General features: G+C 39.5%; 1 protein-coding gene across 1 annotated transcript; it reads right to left on the minus strand.

Annotated features, from left to right (window-relative positions):
- Positions 1 to 1,818: 1,818 nt before the first annotated feature.
- nhej1 (nonhomologous end-joining factor 1) lies at positions 1,819 to 15,701 on the minus strand. The gene is made up of 9 exons (XM_086070283.1): positions 15,397 to 15,701; positions 15,254 to 15,302; positions 14,730 to 14,940; positions 13,415 to 13,636; positions 13,198 to 13,336; positions 9,873 to 9,931; positions 4,257 to 4,419; positions 3,246 to 3,352; positions 1,819 to 2,834 (listed from the first exon to the last, which is right to left on the minus strand). The coding sequence occupies exons 3-9, from the start codon at positions 14,913 to 14,915 to the stop codon at positions 2,760 to 2,762; spliced, it is 951 nt and encodes a 316-aa protein (XP_085926409.1). The 5' UTR covers positions 14,916 to 14,940; positions 15,254 to 15,302; positions 15,397 to 15,701; the 3' UTR covers positions 1,819 to 2,759.
- Positions 15,702 to 16,143: the final 442 nt, after the last annotated feature.

The raw sequence follows: 16,143 nt of genomic DNA on the forward strand, positions 1-16,143 counted from the left end.
TCGTCAGTGGGCTGCAGGTGAGGAACGGCGGCACTTTTTCCTCTTCACGTGCAACTTGCATCCCGCATCATTCCTTAGTCAAGTCAATAAATATATACACAATAATCTGATTTATGTGCATCCACTATAGTCTTAATACAGCTTTATGATTAATATTGCATTTGTGGAGTATGAATTAAGCTGTAAAAATCTACCCGCTTTTATCTCAGGGGGCGGCCATTTTGAAACCCGTCGAGTGAAAATGACATCACAGTGTACGTCTAACAGGTCCAACCATCACTGCTCACCTGCTTTATGGGCGTGGTCAAAAGATGAGCCCTTATGCTGCATTCAAGGAAAGTGGGAAGTCGGACACGTCCCACTTGGCATCTCCAAGTGAATGTAAACGACAAAGATGGCTGATTCAGATAAATGGTCAAAATCACGTTGAGTTATACCTAAAGTATTAATGTTATAATAAACAAATATGTTTATATTCGTGTAAATTATGTTTTGCCATTCACGGTCTTTGTCTTGGGTTTGCAGCATTAAGCACTGTGATGTCATTTTCATTTGACAGCAAGTGACAAAATGGTCGCCCGCTGACGAGGATAAAAACAGGTGGAATTTGCCATTCAAACCAGTGGGGGCCCATAAAACATATTATTGTAAAACATTTTGGGATGACTCAAGCCCACAGCCAGCATCTCTTTGACAGAGGGGGAATGAATCCACAAGAAGGGGGCAAATTCCCCATACAAACGCCAATGATTGACATGCCCTTACAAACCATTTCACATAGCTTTTGCCAGAGGTGGCAGTCGTTAGTAAAAAAGTGACAAACTGCACAAAGATCCTTTATATAAATGATTGATTTTGATTAAAAAATGATTATGTAATTAAATGTTTAAAAAAATTGTCAGAGTCCACATTTTTATGTAAAAAAAGACAAAGAAATGAAAGGTAGAAGAAAAAGTTTTCAAAATGATGTAAAAATGTCTAAAAATGTACCACAAAATATTCAAAAAGGAAGAGAAAGAGCAGAAAATTACCATAAAATGTCCATGTAATTGCCATCAAAAACAGTCAGAGAATTTAATTTAAAAAAGGCAGAATAGAAAACGTTTAAAAAATATATATAACTATAAAATGTTTAAAAACAAAAATAAGAAATCTAAAAAAAATGATCATAAAATGTCAAAATTGTCAAAAAATGATTGCAAAAAAGGCAGAAAAAAATTGCCATAAAATGTCCAAAAAAGGAGGAAGAAAGGCAGAAAATTACCGCGATTATTATGGCAATGGCCTCTCTCCTTTTTTTGGACATATATAGTCAGAAAAATCTAAAAATGTATGAAAAAAGAAGTCTACAAAATTACCAAAAAAAATAAAAAATCCCAAAACGGAAGACGAAAGGTAGAAAAAAATCTATTTCAAAGTATTGGATGTTGCATATTTTTCTGTTACGGTGCAGCTCTAATTAATCCAATGTACTGAGGGCCAAAGCGCTAACACAAACACACCATTTCCTTCATCGCAATGTTCAAATGTTTTGTGGCTCCAGACAGATTTTTTTGTTATTTATTTGGCCTAAAGTGGCTCTTCTGACAGTAAAGCTTGCTGACCCCTGGTCTAGCCCTTAACTTCTTAAACAGTTGACTTCCTCCCTCAAACACTAAATTGACCTTGAAACCAAGTCATGGAAAGTAAGTGGCAACCGAGTATAAACACGACTGTTCAAGAAGGGATTTCATGAAAAGAAAAAGTACTTGATTAGATCTGAAAAAGGTCAAGAAAATTGCAATTTGGGCGGAAAGAATAAAACAATTTAACAAGATGTACTAAGGAGACACACTTTATTTACTTTAGTAGGCCACAAAAAAAAAAAAAAATATATATATATATATATATATATATATATATATATATATGTCAGACTGCATTTGCCCCTCAGGTCTTGAGTTTGAGGACCAATTGTGACAATTTATTTTTGTTTACGCACACTTGGCCAATAAAGGTAATTGTGATCCTATACTTCTTCCCTTTGTGACCGAATCCTGCATGCTGTCCTACACGCAGCGAAGTGAGTGCAGCTAACAGGCATGCACTTGAACGTTCAATTGAATTCCTCATGCTGCAACATCTTGATCAACACTGACTGTCTTCAGCCCTTTCTGTCAGCCGAAGCAGATAACACAAGAAGAGCAGTTTGGATTTTTATTTTTTATTTTTAAACAAGCTGCATAACTTTTAAGATCCAAGTGTGGGGAAGTGATGATTTTTGTCAGATTTTGTCATTTCATTTCATTTTCTGTATTTTAGATGTTTTAATTGTTTAGCACCTTCAGTTGTATTTTAATGTATGAAAGGTGCTGTATAAATAAAGTTTGATTGATTGAATTCTTTGTTATACACTGGATTGAATAATGCAAATTTTTTTGGGCAAAATGGGGTTCATTCTAACATAATAGTTTTTATTTTAATTGTATCTTTGACATACTATGCATGCGGGTTGTAAAATACAACAAGGCCTGAAGGTTACGTTGCTTAGCAAGCATTTTCTGCAGCTGATTCAGCAAACAAATGATTTATCTCACATCTTATTTGATTACATTAAAAAAAGTAATTTATTTTAAATACAAATTCTCAGGCAAATAGCCCACCTCCCATGATAAAATCAATCAAATAATTTATTACCATTGAGTCTAAAATATTAAAATCTATTAAAAAGTAACTTGTGGAAAATGTCCATTTAAGGCGGCGTTTCCTACTGCCGACGCTCATCGGAACAAGCCCACCACTTTCTTCTTCTTTGCTTTGGAAGGAGCTCGCTCAGCGCGGCCGCAGGTGACGAGCTGCATGTGGAACATTTACTCATCAAAATTCAACACAAACTTCCTTTGTTTAGCACATTCAAAGACTGGAATGCACACTGAACCAAGCAGGCCAATTTAAGACACCTCCACGGGTCTAAAAACAAACAAACATGAAGACAAACACAAACATTTCCCACCACACACATTGATGGCGTTTGAAAGTAGGTGGGGGGGAAAACTTTTTTTTGCTTAGGGGCCATTTTGGATTTTTAAAGCCAACATACATACAATAATTATAAAAATAAAAATAAAAAGTTAAAGTGGATCATTGAAACAATAATTTAATAAAATATGTGAATCATTATTTTATACATTTTTCAAATGTTTATTTTCACCAAATCAACTGAGCAGTTATTTAAAAAAACAAATTGGATGTGACGACTGCCATACCTGCTGTGTCGCGGCCGTGCGGACTACGTGGTCTCCTGCTTCTGCCACCGGACCGGTCTGGTTCTGCTCGCTGTCGGCTTCACCTCCCTCAGCATCTGCTTCGGTGCCTGAACGACGTAGAACCCCAAACACGTCAACATTTTTAAACCCACAAGTCTTGCTGTATTTTACAAACCTATCAGCTTGCATAGACATTTTCCATCTTATTATTTTTGCTTTTACTGATGACAGTTTTTAAGTAACATCAGGACATGTAAAACAACTTCAAAAATTTTATTTTTATACATTGTCATAATTGCTAATTGCAGTTTTTCTACAGCCAGTAGGTGGAGCTTCCACTTCTTAAATCAGATATCTCTTTTGAAAACTATGAATGGTAATCTGCCTTTAAAAATAAATAAATAAATAAATAAATAAACTAAAATGTTAAAGTGCGGAGTCTAGAAAAAAACCATTTAACCCAAATTGTATAATTTGTTAGAGCAAATGAAAGAATTTAAAATATGTAATTTTAAAGTAATTCCATTGGCCACAAAAGTCGACAATAGAGCCAAAAGGTCAATTTTGATGTAAACACCTGACATATTTTAAAGAGTTGACTTTGGAAAGAACAAGAATTACACACAAATCCGCACTTTTGGGAAGTTGCATTCTCTTTGCATTAGACCATCATAGCACAAACTATGAATGTTAAGTTCTGTTAAAACTGATTAAGAATCAGTATACATTATTGTACATACATTTTGCACAGGAATTATTTTGGGATTAATGAAACCTTTAAATAAATGTTTGTTGGGTTTAATAGATCAAAATCGTAATCCTCCTCAATGACTGAAAAAAAAAAAAAAAGACGAGATTTTATTTTTGGCCCACATCGCCCAGCGCTACTTTGCATTAACAAAGCTAAAAAGGCTGTAAAATGGAAGTGAGGTGGAGAAATGGCCAGCACCGAGCCCAAAAAGTTTTAAAACAAGTTTCTGATAACTCAAATTGAAAAACTTGGGGCCAAACCTGAGGAGGTCGTGGGGTCAGGACTTGCGGCAACCAGCTGGTCCTGCTCAGACAATTTGCGCTTGCGCATGTTTTCGTATGCAACGATGGCAGTGTAAAGCTCCTGGAGGTCACCTCCGAAGTTCCGCACGCCGTGACGGTCAGAACAAACCACGGAAAGAGTCTGATGAGGAAAGACCAAGAGTGACGTATCAATGGAGAGATTCTGAACCACGAGAGAGCAAACACGTTGTCCTATTTCACTTCATTGGTCTGAAAATTATTTATTTACAACACACAATGCATCTTTGTTGACATATCTATCTATGCCAGTGACACATAGTGACAGGAAGAACAATTAAATGCTCTTCCACCAGATGGCAGAAGGTCCGATGACTGCGTATCCTCCTTTTGTCATTCATTCAACAAAATAAAAGCTTGGTGCTCAACGAAACATGTAAATGGAGACATTATTGATATAAACAGTACTTTTTGTTACATTTCTTATGGTGCTGTGAGATGTAATACAAAATATGTGACTCGGGTCACTAATAGGTCGGGAAATCCGATGATAATACGCAATGAGCATACTCATCAAGGCTTCAGTATGTGCGGCCAGACTTCAAGCAGAAGTTGCGCCCCATTAAAAGACACTGCAGTCTCTAAATCCTTCTTTCCCCCCGATGGGAAGCACAAACTCTCCAAATTAGCTCCTCAAATATTGACCGTCAGAAATTGGTGGTCTTCTGCTCGCTTTCAGCGCCGAGGGGCTCCTCGGCACACTCTGGTCAGGCTTCGAGGTTTTGCATTGATTTATTTTTGTGATTTGTTTGTTTAAATTCACGGAGGCGGTAGTGGGGGGGGGGGGTGTCTTAGCTCTGCTTTGGGCACAGAGGAACCAATGTGTTAAGTGGGGGGGGGGGGACGACGTCCAAGCAGAAAGCCAACCTTATACTGTATTTTCTTCATAGTGCCTCCTCCCCTCATTAGCTGAACTGTCCTCCAGCACCTTTTGGGACGAGTTAAGACGTTGAGCTTCGTTTCGTCTGAGCGGATCGACACGGACTATATGACACCTTGCAATTGATTAAAAAAAACTATAACACTCGTTAGTTGAGCTAGCTTCAATTAAAGCTAACTTGTAATGTTGGCTTTCAATGAAGGGTTTGCTTCAGTAGCATTTTGGTAAGAATCAGGTCCAGGGAAGCAAAGACACTGAGGGATAAAAAGGTCAATAATCTTTCCACATTTTCATCATCCAGAGAGTGGATCTCCTAAGTACTTTTCTCTTCTGGTAACAGGACAAAGAGAGGATGACGGAAGTGCTCACCTGCTAGCCACGCCCCTAAAATCCTGCCTCCTGTGGTGAGGAAGGTGAGGTGAGGAAGGCTCGAGCCTGTTGACGCTTGGCTATTATTAGCAAGTTAGCAGCTCTGATTTTAGAAGCTGTTGTTTTCTTAAGGGGGGCCGCGGGGGGCCGTGGTGGCTTTGCTGGTGCCAGCGAGTCTCACACTCGCTCACTTTGTCTCGTCTCTGTTGACGACCGCATGTTTGCTTTTTCCACAACATGCGACCTCAACTTCCTGCCCTGAATCAAAAAGTCATCTATCCCTGAATTGACGATCTAATTTGACAAAAAAACGAAAATCAACAGACATCGTGTCAACATTTTGTAGACTGAGCACTACATTGGTACTATCGGAGACGGATTAATGACGCACAGGAAGTTGAAAGTGTTACCTTGAAGAAAAAAAAAAAAAAAGGATGTATAAAGCCTTTCACCATGATGTCACACATGCATCAAACATGCGTACAAACATTATGAAAAGCTCAACATCGTGTTGTAATTTCAAGGGCTTAAGCAAAGGCCATCAGTTTGGCCAGGGGGCAGCCAGAGCGCAACAGTTCGAACCTCAGGGGCTCATGATGACGCAGTGGACAATCGATAAAAAGAAGGTACATCCAGGTCTGCGGTAAAAAAAAGTAGGGATCCAACCAACGGTCTACCATTGTCTAAATCAGTGGTCCTCAACCCTGGTCTGCGGGGACCGGTATCCAGCCTGTTTTCCATGTCTCCTACAGCCAACACAGGTGGGAATCGTTATCAGGCTTCTCCAGAGCTTGCTAATTAGCTGATGATACCACTGGTCTAAATGATATCAGTTTGCATCAGTTTGGTAGCATTACATTGTACGACCCTAACCGCTACATGTTAGCACGACAAACGTCCCCAACCAGCCAGGCCGGAGTGGTACCAGAGGATGAAAGAAATGAAGAAGACTTGCTGGAAATTGCAAATGACAGTGGTGGTCTTAAAAGTGTGTTTCAGACAACTCCCCTTGCGTTTGTTCTGGATTAAGGTCAAGGCAGAATATCCAAGAATTGCCCAAAAGTACACAATTCCTTGCTTTAGGGCGACCAAAACAAAACCACAGATGACGCTGGACATGATCTGATCCATTCAAATATTTCTTTACGTGGAACTGAAATGTGGTGCAAAAATGTCGGGGATGCTGTTAAAGCGCCAGCGGCTCAGAGTGCTGCGTTTGACGTAGTTGGTCTTGTGTTCTTGTTACACAGGTTAGAGGAGTGGGTAGGCTTCTTTTAAAATGGTACATGCCATATTTTGAGGACAGGTAGCTGTTCAAATGGCAAACTGTTGGTCAGACTTGTGGGATCCCACACGGGTCCATCCCGGGACCCTTTTCATTCAATGCTTAACATGCCACCCTTCGGCCTTATGCAGATGACACTCCGATTAATATGTCGCCGACAGCAGGTGAAAATGGGCCTTTGGACTTTCTCCGTCACAGGCTCCAACTTTCTACAACTTTACTCAGACAAGGAATCAAAAGTTTAGCGTCCAAGCCAGACTTCAACGGACTCATCCATGCCCTTTTTCTCTATAGCAGATTACAACCGCAACAACCTTCTATCTGGACTCTCAGAAAGACAAGTGCAGTACTGTACATCCAAAATGCTGCTGCTCGGGTCCTGACTAGAACCAGAAAGTACAACCGTATCAAGTCAGTCAGGTGCTCAGGTATCTGTCTTCCTGATATTCTTTAATACCTTTGTATGAGCCTCTCCATGACCTAACTGCTAACACTGAAGCACATCTCTTACATGTTGGTCCCATATGAACCCAGACAATCTCAGAGTCTGAGACAGGTCTTGTCTGGTGGCCCGGAACGAAATGCGGCAACGCTGTGTTTCTGTTCCATGCAGTCAAACAGTATTCCTGTTGACATGAGACACAACTTTCCTCCAACAACGTTACCGTTTTTCTTCAAAGCACTAAGAATTTCCCTGTGTTTGAATTATGCTATGCAAATGTGCTTGCCCTCACCTTGAACAAAGCGTTTTAGGTTCCAATTAAGTTCAATAAATCCGCTCATACGTACAAATGAGGGAAAACGCCAACCCTTTGTGCTGCCATATTCAAATCATTTTCATCTTACTGTGCAGTGGCTGGCGTGCAAAGAATCTTGGCATATGGGAAGCCACCAAGAATAGCAGAAGGATTTCATTCGAAAACAGGAAAAAGAAGCCCCACAAAGAATTTTGTGGGCTGCTTTTGGAGGAGATTTCAAAATTGGGAAAGCCTTCGAACATGCGAGGATGTCATCATCCTTCTAAATGTTGCTGCCCCTGCTTTGGGAAACAGCTAAAGTTATTCAAAACAAACCTTTGATCACACCGGAAGTTTTGAGAGCGTGCTTAGGAAACGTCAACGTAAACATCAAGTTTCCTGTCCTGATTTACACACATTTAAGAAATAAGGAGGTGACTTCAAATCACAATTGGTCCCTCAAGGAAGCCGATGTGCACAAGCGGGGAGGGCGGGCTAATTCTAAGCAAGTCCATGTTGACCTGAAGCAGCTTGAGAAGAAGACCGCACGGTTCCGACTCCCTCCACTGTCACAGCAGAGAGATGGAAATGTGGTGGGAAAGGACACAAACACACAAAGAAGGAATTTGGATGCAGTCAGTAAACACATCCAGAATAACAACTCAGTTACGATCAGGCAAAGGTGAGTCAAAGATCATTTGCTAATGATCGCAGACTCGTTCACAGTTGCATCAGATGCTGTGCAAATAATTGAAATTCAGATAGTATTTCAATTAGTACACTCCACAATTACAAAATCTGCATAATTGTAAACAAAAATAAAAGATTATTAATACTAATTATTTTACGTTTAAACGTATATATTTGCACCTTTTTTTATTTCAAAATTACTTATTTAATAAATATATTTTTTGGGCCAAAAGGAACTTGTTTCAAAGAAATTGATTTGTCTTCATATTTTTTTTTTTACATGTTTAAATGGATCATTGAGCCATTTTCAGCAGTAAAAAGTTCATATGTTGTCTATAATTAATGTGATAACTTCATTACTTTTCATGTACAGTTAATATCTTTGAAAACAATTTTTCTATTTACCATCGACTGAAGATGACATCACCTGTGCTGAGGAAGTAGGTAATGACCAATCATGGCTCAAGTTTGCTGACCAAACCCAGAAAACTGGTGAGCCAAGATTGGTCGTTACCTACTTCCTCAGCACAGGTGATGTCATCTTCAGTCGATAGCAAGTGGAAAACTTACCTTTTAATTTAAAGGTATTAATTCGACATGAAAAATAATGAAGTTAACAAATTCGTTCTGGAGAATGTTTACTTTTCACGGCTGAAAATGGCTTAATGAGTCAAGTATTCCTTTAAACTTGTACTTGTTTTTTTTTACCAAAAAACTAAAGATTGTCCTAATCGTGATTTCAATAATGACCAAATTAATCGTAATTAATATTTTCGTCATAATCGAGCAGCCCTACGTGGAAGCGAAGCAACAAAAAGGGTGTATACAGAGTTGGCCTTGATAAATATTGCACACAAACACCAAACTCCTTCAGCCATACCTGCACACACTCACGCACACACACACAGCTAAATCTGGTGTGTGGTTCTCTCTTGAATTTTCTAACAACCTTCAGATTTCAGTTGGCTCTGAAGGCAGCCTTGTCACTGCCCGGTGGAATTTGCCACCAGAGTCCAAAGACCAAATCTTTGTCTGTGCCTTCTTCTGTGGTGTTTACCCACGGAGAGTTGTGAGCAGCCAAGAAGGAAAAATAGCAAGCGTAGCCCACACGCATTTGTCTACCGCCAGATGTAACTTTCCATTATTGCACTTGTTTTCAGTTTGTCCAAACGCGATCAATGTTTTCATCGCTAACGAACGCCTCTTATTGCAACGGATCCTGATGTTTTGTTTTCCCCCCTTTAAAAAAAAAAAATATTTAAAAAAAATGTGTCATTGCTGAGGTTGTAGCGTGACCATAATAGTCACCTGAAATAAACTTGTAATAAAAAAAAAGAAGCCAGGCTGACACATTTTGGACATTCCTCAAGTCGATATGAAACGCTAAATCACTCGCTCACACAAACGCACGCATGCAAGAGGAGTCAGGGGTCAATAAAAGGCACAGGCAAGAAATTCCACACCTCAATACAGTAAACACACAGCTGCTATAGATTGGAGGCAAAGAGACACCGCAAGGCTCTCTTCTGAGCTTTGTGAGGACAGTGAGAAAAAGATAAAACATGGCAGCACTGTGACGCGTGTTGACCTCTCACCTTTGCCAGGAAGCTGCTTTTGTAGCCATGTCGCTCAAAAATGTCAGTCTGCAGGCGCGCTGCACATAACAAGAAACATTCAGCGTTAAAAACTGACAGGACACTTTAACCGTGACATCACGAATTGCTGGCGCTGGGCCGAAACCTCATAAGTCACAATTTGGTCAATTTCATATTTTTCAAAAATCTATACGTAGTGGTCAGTCCACACGTGTGGGTGTCATTTTTTGACGGATGATTCACCAATGGAAAGTGTTGAACATGCCTTGCTCGCTTTTAAATGGTTAGATAAACACGCCTCAGGAAAAGTGACCATTTTGGATGTGCAAAATTTCAGTTAAACACCAGCGATATACTTCCGGGTGTCAAAAGTGAAAACGTTCACTGATGTTACCACTAGTAAACAAACCCTTCTGTGTTATGTAACAAAAAGAGGACGATGATTTTAGGGTTTTGTTCTACTGTTGTAGTTAGAATCTATAGTGCCAGTTGAAAAGGAAATGCGACGTGAGCTAAATTGTTCGGACGTGACAAGGAATGGTGGTCCGTCGTAATTTACATTTCAACAGGTAAGCTGATTAAAAAAATAGATGAGGTGGCTGATATGGAAAATAAATGTTCTGTTTCTTAGAATATTAGCACATATGTGCTCTTTTGACGCTAAAATGGATAGCACGCTAAAGAGCTGACATTGGCTAGCATGCCAAGTCATTATGTTTTGCATAATTAGTCAAAGACAACTCAAGGAAACATTTTAAACACACCTGTAAGAATGAGTATATCTTCCACAAACTCGCTGATGGAGGTTTGGTTCCCCATCTGCCCCTTTAGTAATAGCTACTACGCTAATATTGTGATCTTCTCTGCACAACTATCTACTGTACATCCTCAATTTATCATTCTAACCCATAAATTCCGCTGCATTGCTTTCCCTTTTTTTTTAAGGGACATTCAGTGATCCCTAGCGCCATCTAGTGGTCAAAGAATAGCATTAGAAACACGCAGGAGCACAAACACTACGGTGGCTCAGAGAAACCACATTTCGCAAGCCTACCACCAATTCTTATTTTGTGTGAGCAAACGAGCATCTCGGCGAGCGTCGGCGAATTGGCAGCCGTCTTCCGGCGAGCGACGCCTGAAGTCCGAGCGAGCGGGAATTAGCCGGAGCTGCTAACAAGAGCGGCTAACGGGAGTTAGTCGGAGACATAGGCTGGAGTGGCTAACGAGTGGCTAGCTAGCGGGAGGAGCTAGCAAAAAAAAAAGCTAGTAAAAGCTTGCAGAGCAAAGCAGAAAGTGACATGAGACGGGCCTGAATCACGGGAGTTAGTAACGAGCATCTGCAGGTCGCAGCTGCGGAAGGTCAGCTGCGGTCGACCTATTGGGTCCGACACTCGATGCAATAATTACATTCAAGAAGTTGTTCTTTGGGCATTGTTGGGCAGTAACTAGTTACTAGCAATGCATTACTGTAACTTAGTTACTTTTTACAATAATACTTTAAGGCATTACTTTTTTTAAATACAGTAATTCAGCTACAGTTAGAATATGGTGTGTTAGTCTGTTACTTGATAAATGATTTAATTTAATAATTTAATTCTGCGACACTAGTGAGGCTAAGCGGTAATGAATTAATGGCTGCAGTGTACTGTACTATTTACTGTTTAAAATGGATTGCCGCTTGCCGTACTAACGAAGAGGACGCATTGTGGGCGGATATCGGATTCAGCAGTCATGCAGAGTCAAGGCGAGCGCAAGACGAGTTTTTCAACGTGGAAATTAATTTACTTTAGTTGAGCATAAAGAAACAATGTATGTTCTTTTTTTTTAAGCATAAGCAACTAAAGAGGTTACATTTAATAGTAACTACTTTTTTGTTTTAGTAACCATCAGAGTAATTGAGTTACTTTTAAAATGAAGTAACTAGTAACTGTAACTAGTTACTCGTGGTGCAATGGATCACAAAAGTCACGGTTCGGATTGGATCACGGATTTGAGTCACGGATCAGATCGTTTTTTAGATTAGCAAAAAAAAAAGAGATAAATAGTCATTTGTCTTAATTTATTTTGTAAAACGCTTTTTACATTAAAGAAAAAAATCTACTCAGAATGTCTAATATAGCTGTGTAAGATTTAGGAACACAACTTTTAAGTGCAATATGAGGCAGAAACATTCCTATTTTTACATGGTTCATGTGTAAAATAAGATATTAATGGCTTAAAGTTGTATTCCTATCATCTAAACGGCTACAGTATGTTTGACATTTTGAGTTGAAAGTTTTTCTTTTTTAATTGGCAAAACTGTTTTATAAACAAACTTCTATTTATCTTCTTTTTTTTTAAATAATGAAAAGACCTCGACGTGCAATTTAAGTCACATTCCCTTCCTTTAAACATGGAGAGTGAATTATAAAGTAGCCTTGGTCCATGCTAACAGCTAGCCGCTAGCCACTTACGTCGGAGACTTCTGCCGTATCATACAAAGACGGCGTAATTTATTAGCGGTTTCTTAGCATCCTAAATTAGCGATTGAATATGAGTTCGGGATAGTGTTGTGTTGATGTTGGTCGCAACTACAATGTTGATCAAAGAAACGTCTAAAAGGGAAGTCAAGGTCACCATCATGCCATGACGTGGGCAAACTTCAAAGCAAAAGTGTACTAAGGCTATTTGCATTGCCGTCAATGTATTCCTGTATTTGGTCAACTTTATTTTGAAGTTTGGCTTGGCGTGTTACGTTAAGTATGTTTCAGCTTTTTTGACATGTCATGTCAGAAATGGTATCGACTGTGAATGCGCACTTTGTTTTTGTTTTTTCCCCACCAACCAATCAAGGGATCAGGCGTGATCTGAACCTTCGGGCCTGAACGAAACTGACCACGGATCAATGATGATCCATTGCACCACTACTTGTTACTATTTTTTAGTAACGAGCTCAACACTACCTTTGGACATCGGTAGCAGGAAGATGGCAGCGAAACATGGCAGCTCTAGTAAGGTGAGACTACAGCCATGTATTAGAATCAGTGATTACTAGACCTACGATTATATATATATATATATATATATTTTTTTTTAAACATGTTTATGTGATACAACAGATTTTGTGCATATGGTTAACGTGAATGAATTATTAGTTCACCACTAGATGGCGCTAAGGATCACTGAATGTCCCTTTAAAAAAAAACTTGTAGGGTATATTTGGTGGCTTCAGCTTGACCTTATAAAAAATACGAAAAACAAGAACAAAGCGTAGAAATGAAAGACAAAAATAAATAAATAAATAAACTATGTACATTTGTGTAGCACATGAGGTCGCTGTGAGTACCTCTGCTAAGTGTGGCTCCATTCTCCTTGTAGTCCAGGATCTCGGCATCCTTGCTGACCAGCAAGCCTTCCAGTTGCTCCACCTGCTGGTGCAGCACGTGGCTCATAGACAACAAGGGCTGCACCAGATGAAGACATACCTAGCGGACAAAGATTTCGTTTTCAAGATGACCATTGGTATTGTATCGACCGGGGAAACGAAAAAGCCAAAAAGGTACCGCGGTGATTGGAGCGGGGGTGCAGCGAAACTCCCAATAGAAAGGCAGCCCTGCCAGCTTGCTCTTCAGCCTCAAGATCAAGTGGCCTCCATCCAGCGGCATCACAGAGATGCCGGCTTCGCCTTCGGGTGGCCGACTGCTGCCTGACAGACAGGGCTGGACCACCTCGCACAGGTGTGAGAAGAAGGCTTTGACGGGGGCTTGCAGACGCTTGTTCAGCTCCTGGCAAAACAAACAAACAAACACGTTTATAGGATGACAAAAATATGTTCCAATTACAGCGCAGTGAGCATACATTGTGGTTCACCTTGTCTCAGGTTTAAGTTCAAATTTAAAATTGCGCGCCTTTATTGTACCACAACATGCCAGGCCACAACTGAGTTTTACTAGCAGACATCCAGCATAATAGAAGAGGCAGAGAAGGACCCCAATTAAAGTACACTAATAGCCGTTTTTAACCACAGAGCAGAGAAAAGAGTATTATTGTATCGCATTTGAATGTTTTGCTGCTCTGTGTGGGTTTCAATTATTGTTAACGATGCTTAGTTCCTTTAGCCCGTCTATGGTGTTTTATATTATATGTTAGCATTAAGCTAGCAGACTTTTGTTAATACATATTTAGTTTAACATTTTGGTGTTTGAACAGACAATGTTTGATTCCCTTTTATTTTTCTCACATAGCACCCCATGTCTATGGGAACAATTTCTTTTTTTGCCGTACTAGAATAAAACGCAATTGCACAGCCTCTACAGTAGGTGACAGTGGTGCTCTCATTGTTAGAGAGTGTGGAACTAGTATTAGCTCCTCTATAGATGTGTACTTACAATAATTTTATAGACAAATGATATTATTTATAGTCACAGTGGAGAGTTGGGGGGTGCAAAAGATTTTCTTCTTCCTGGGGGGGGGGGGGCGGTAGCAAAAAATAAATGAGGAACACTGATGTACACAAACACTACTAAAATTGCACTACATTTTATGCTTGCAATTTATTTTTTTGTGTTATAATGTCCGTTTCATAAGTGTGTGTGTGTGTGTGTGTGTGTGTGTGTGTGTGTGTGTGTGTGTGTGTGTGTGTGTGTGTGTGTGTGTGTGTGTGTGTGTGTGTGTGTGTGTGTGTGTGTGTGTGTGTGTGTGTGTTTTTAAAGCATGTAGGAGAAGTAAAAAAATAATAATTGAAAAATTATCTGGTCTTCCAATATCACAAATTTTCACATTTGCGTCTGGAGTGTATCCCTCAAAATAAAACTGGATTCAATGTAATAATCCATAATTGCCCAGTGAGGATAAATATTTTTTTCTGAAACTGTGTACCTGAGCCCGGATTTGGATGGCTGCCGAGTTCATGGTCTCCTCCCACACGCAGTGCAGGTCAGTAAGCAAGAAATGGTACTTTGTCTCCCCAAAGCAGCTTTTGGCGAGCAGGTGCCAACCATCAATGGCAACAGGAAGCCATGGTTGCTGCAAGAGATCATCACTGGACGCTCCGGTGGCCTCCATCCCGATCCACTGGCGTGCTCACAGGCTGCAGGTCAGAGATGGCAGGTTTCATTATTTGAAATGGTCAAGAATGAATAGCCATGGCTCACAGTGATTCATCAAGTTAATTTTACTAAAAGACAACCTGTCCCATGAAGACCATTACCAGCAAGACATTAAAATGTGAACCTGTGACGCAACTCGCTCAATAAAAATCTGATTTCGGCAAAGTGTGCTTTTTTTTTTTTTATGGTTATTATTTCCCCATGAACGCAACTGTGACTCAGCTCGTATTCACGCACGCCCCAAATCACAGTGCAATCAGATGTTTAATCAACATTTCTATTGTACTTACTAACCTTGCGTAAGAGTCGTGCCTGCTTTCGGGTGGTGGCGAGGGGTCAGCTTCTGCAAATAAGACATCGCCCATCTCATTTGTTACAATTACTCACAAATCATGCTGGCCTCGTTCTAGTTTGAAATAAATAACAAGCATACTCACAGTTCCGGGTAGAGGCAGGAAACACTATAATGTCATTTCACACGAAACACAACGCTATTGCCATTAAAAAAAATAAGAAGGAAAATAAAAGGAAATTTAAACTTTAAAATGACATGATGCAGATTGCTAGTTGCTGGTAATGCTACTTGTTTCTACCGGTGCGGCATTTTCCTATCATAATCATAAACGTAGCTCAGTTAGTATTGGCTACAGCAGCTTGTAACAAACAAAACATAAAAAAGAAAACTAAAAACAGTTAACCCGTTTTTCCTTAACAACTCCAGCCGTAGCTGCTTTTCGTTGTGGTCCGGACAGTGTATAAACATCGACGTGAAACAAGACATTAGTTTATTGTTCCGCTGTTTTTCAAACGCGCACTAAATTATTTTTAAATGTTCAAATAAAAAGATACACAATTCGTTTGCTCATTTAAAGGTAAATAAATAGAAATGCACCTTAACTTCATTATTGGTTTGGTTAAATTTAATTAAAGTCTTTCTTAGTTGGGTCGTGGGATTCCTGTATTGGCTCAGGTTACCCTCGAGTTGCCATCTTTGGGTTTCCCTACTTATTATTATTTATGTGCGTATTTATGTACCTAAGGATGTGTATATTTTGTTTGCATTTTATGATCAAGATTTTTTATTCATTGGGTTGTCAAAGCACCTTGTGATCCCTTGTTTTTAAAGATGCTATACAAATAAAGTTGATTATTATTATTATTAGTAGTAGTAGTAGTAGTAATAC

Source organism: Leptonotus elevatus, chromosome 2 (assembly GCF_054856555.1).
Source record: "Leptonotus elevatus isolate MCC_2025b chromosome 2, RoL_Lele_1.0, whole genome shotgun sequence".
NCBI classification, from domain to species: domain Eukaryota; kingdom Metazoa; phylum Chordata; class Actinopteri; order Syngnathiformes; family Syngnathidae; genus Leptonotus; species Leptonotus elevatus.

Bases quoted from the DNA above. Each gene is read 5' to 3' on its own strand.
- nhej1 (XM_086070283.1), bottom strand. From the start codon at position 14,915: ATGGAGGCCACCGGAGCGTCCAGTGATGATCTCTTGCAGCAACCATGG. The intron at 13,337-13,414 runs GTACCTTTTTGG...TTTGTCCGCTAG, and splicing joins CCCCCGCTCCAATCACCGCG to GTATGTCTTCATCTGGTGCA. The intron at 2,835-3,245 runs GTATGGCAGTCG...TTCCACATGCAG, and splicing joins GCACGGCCGCGACACAGCAG to CTCGTCACCTGCGGCCGCGC.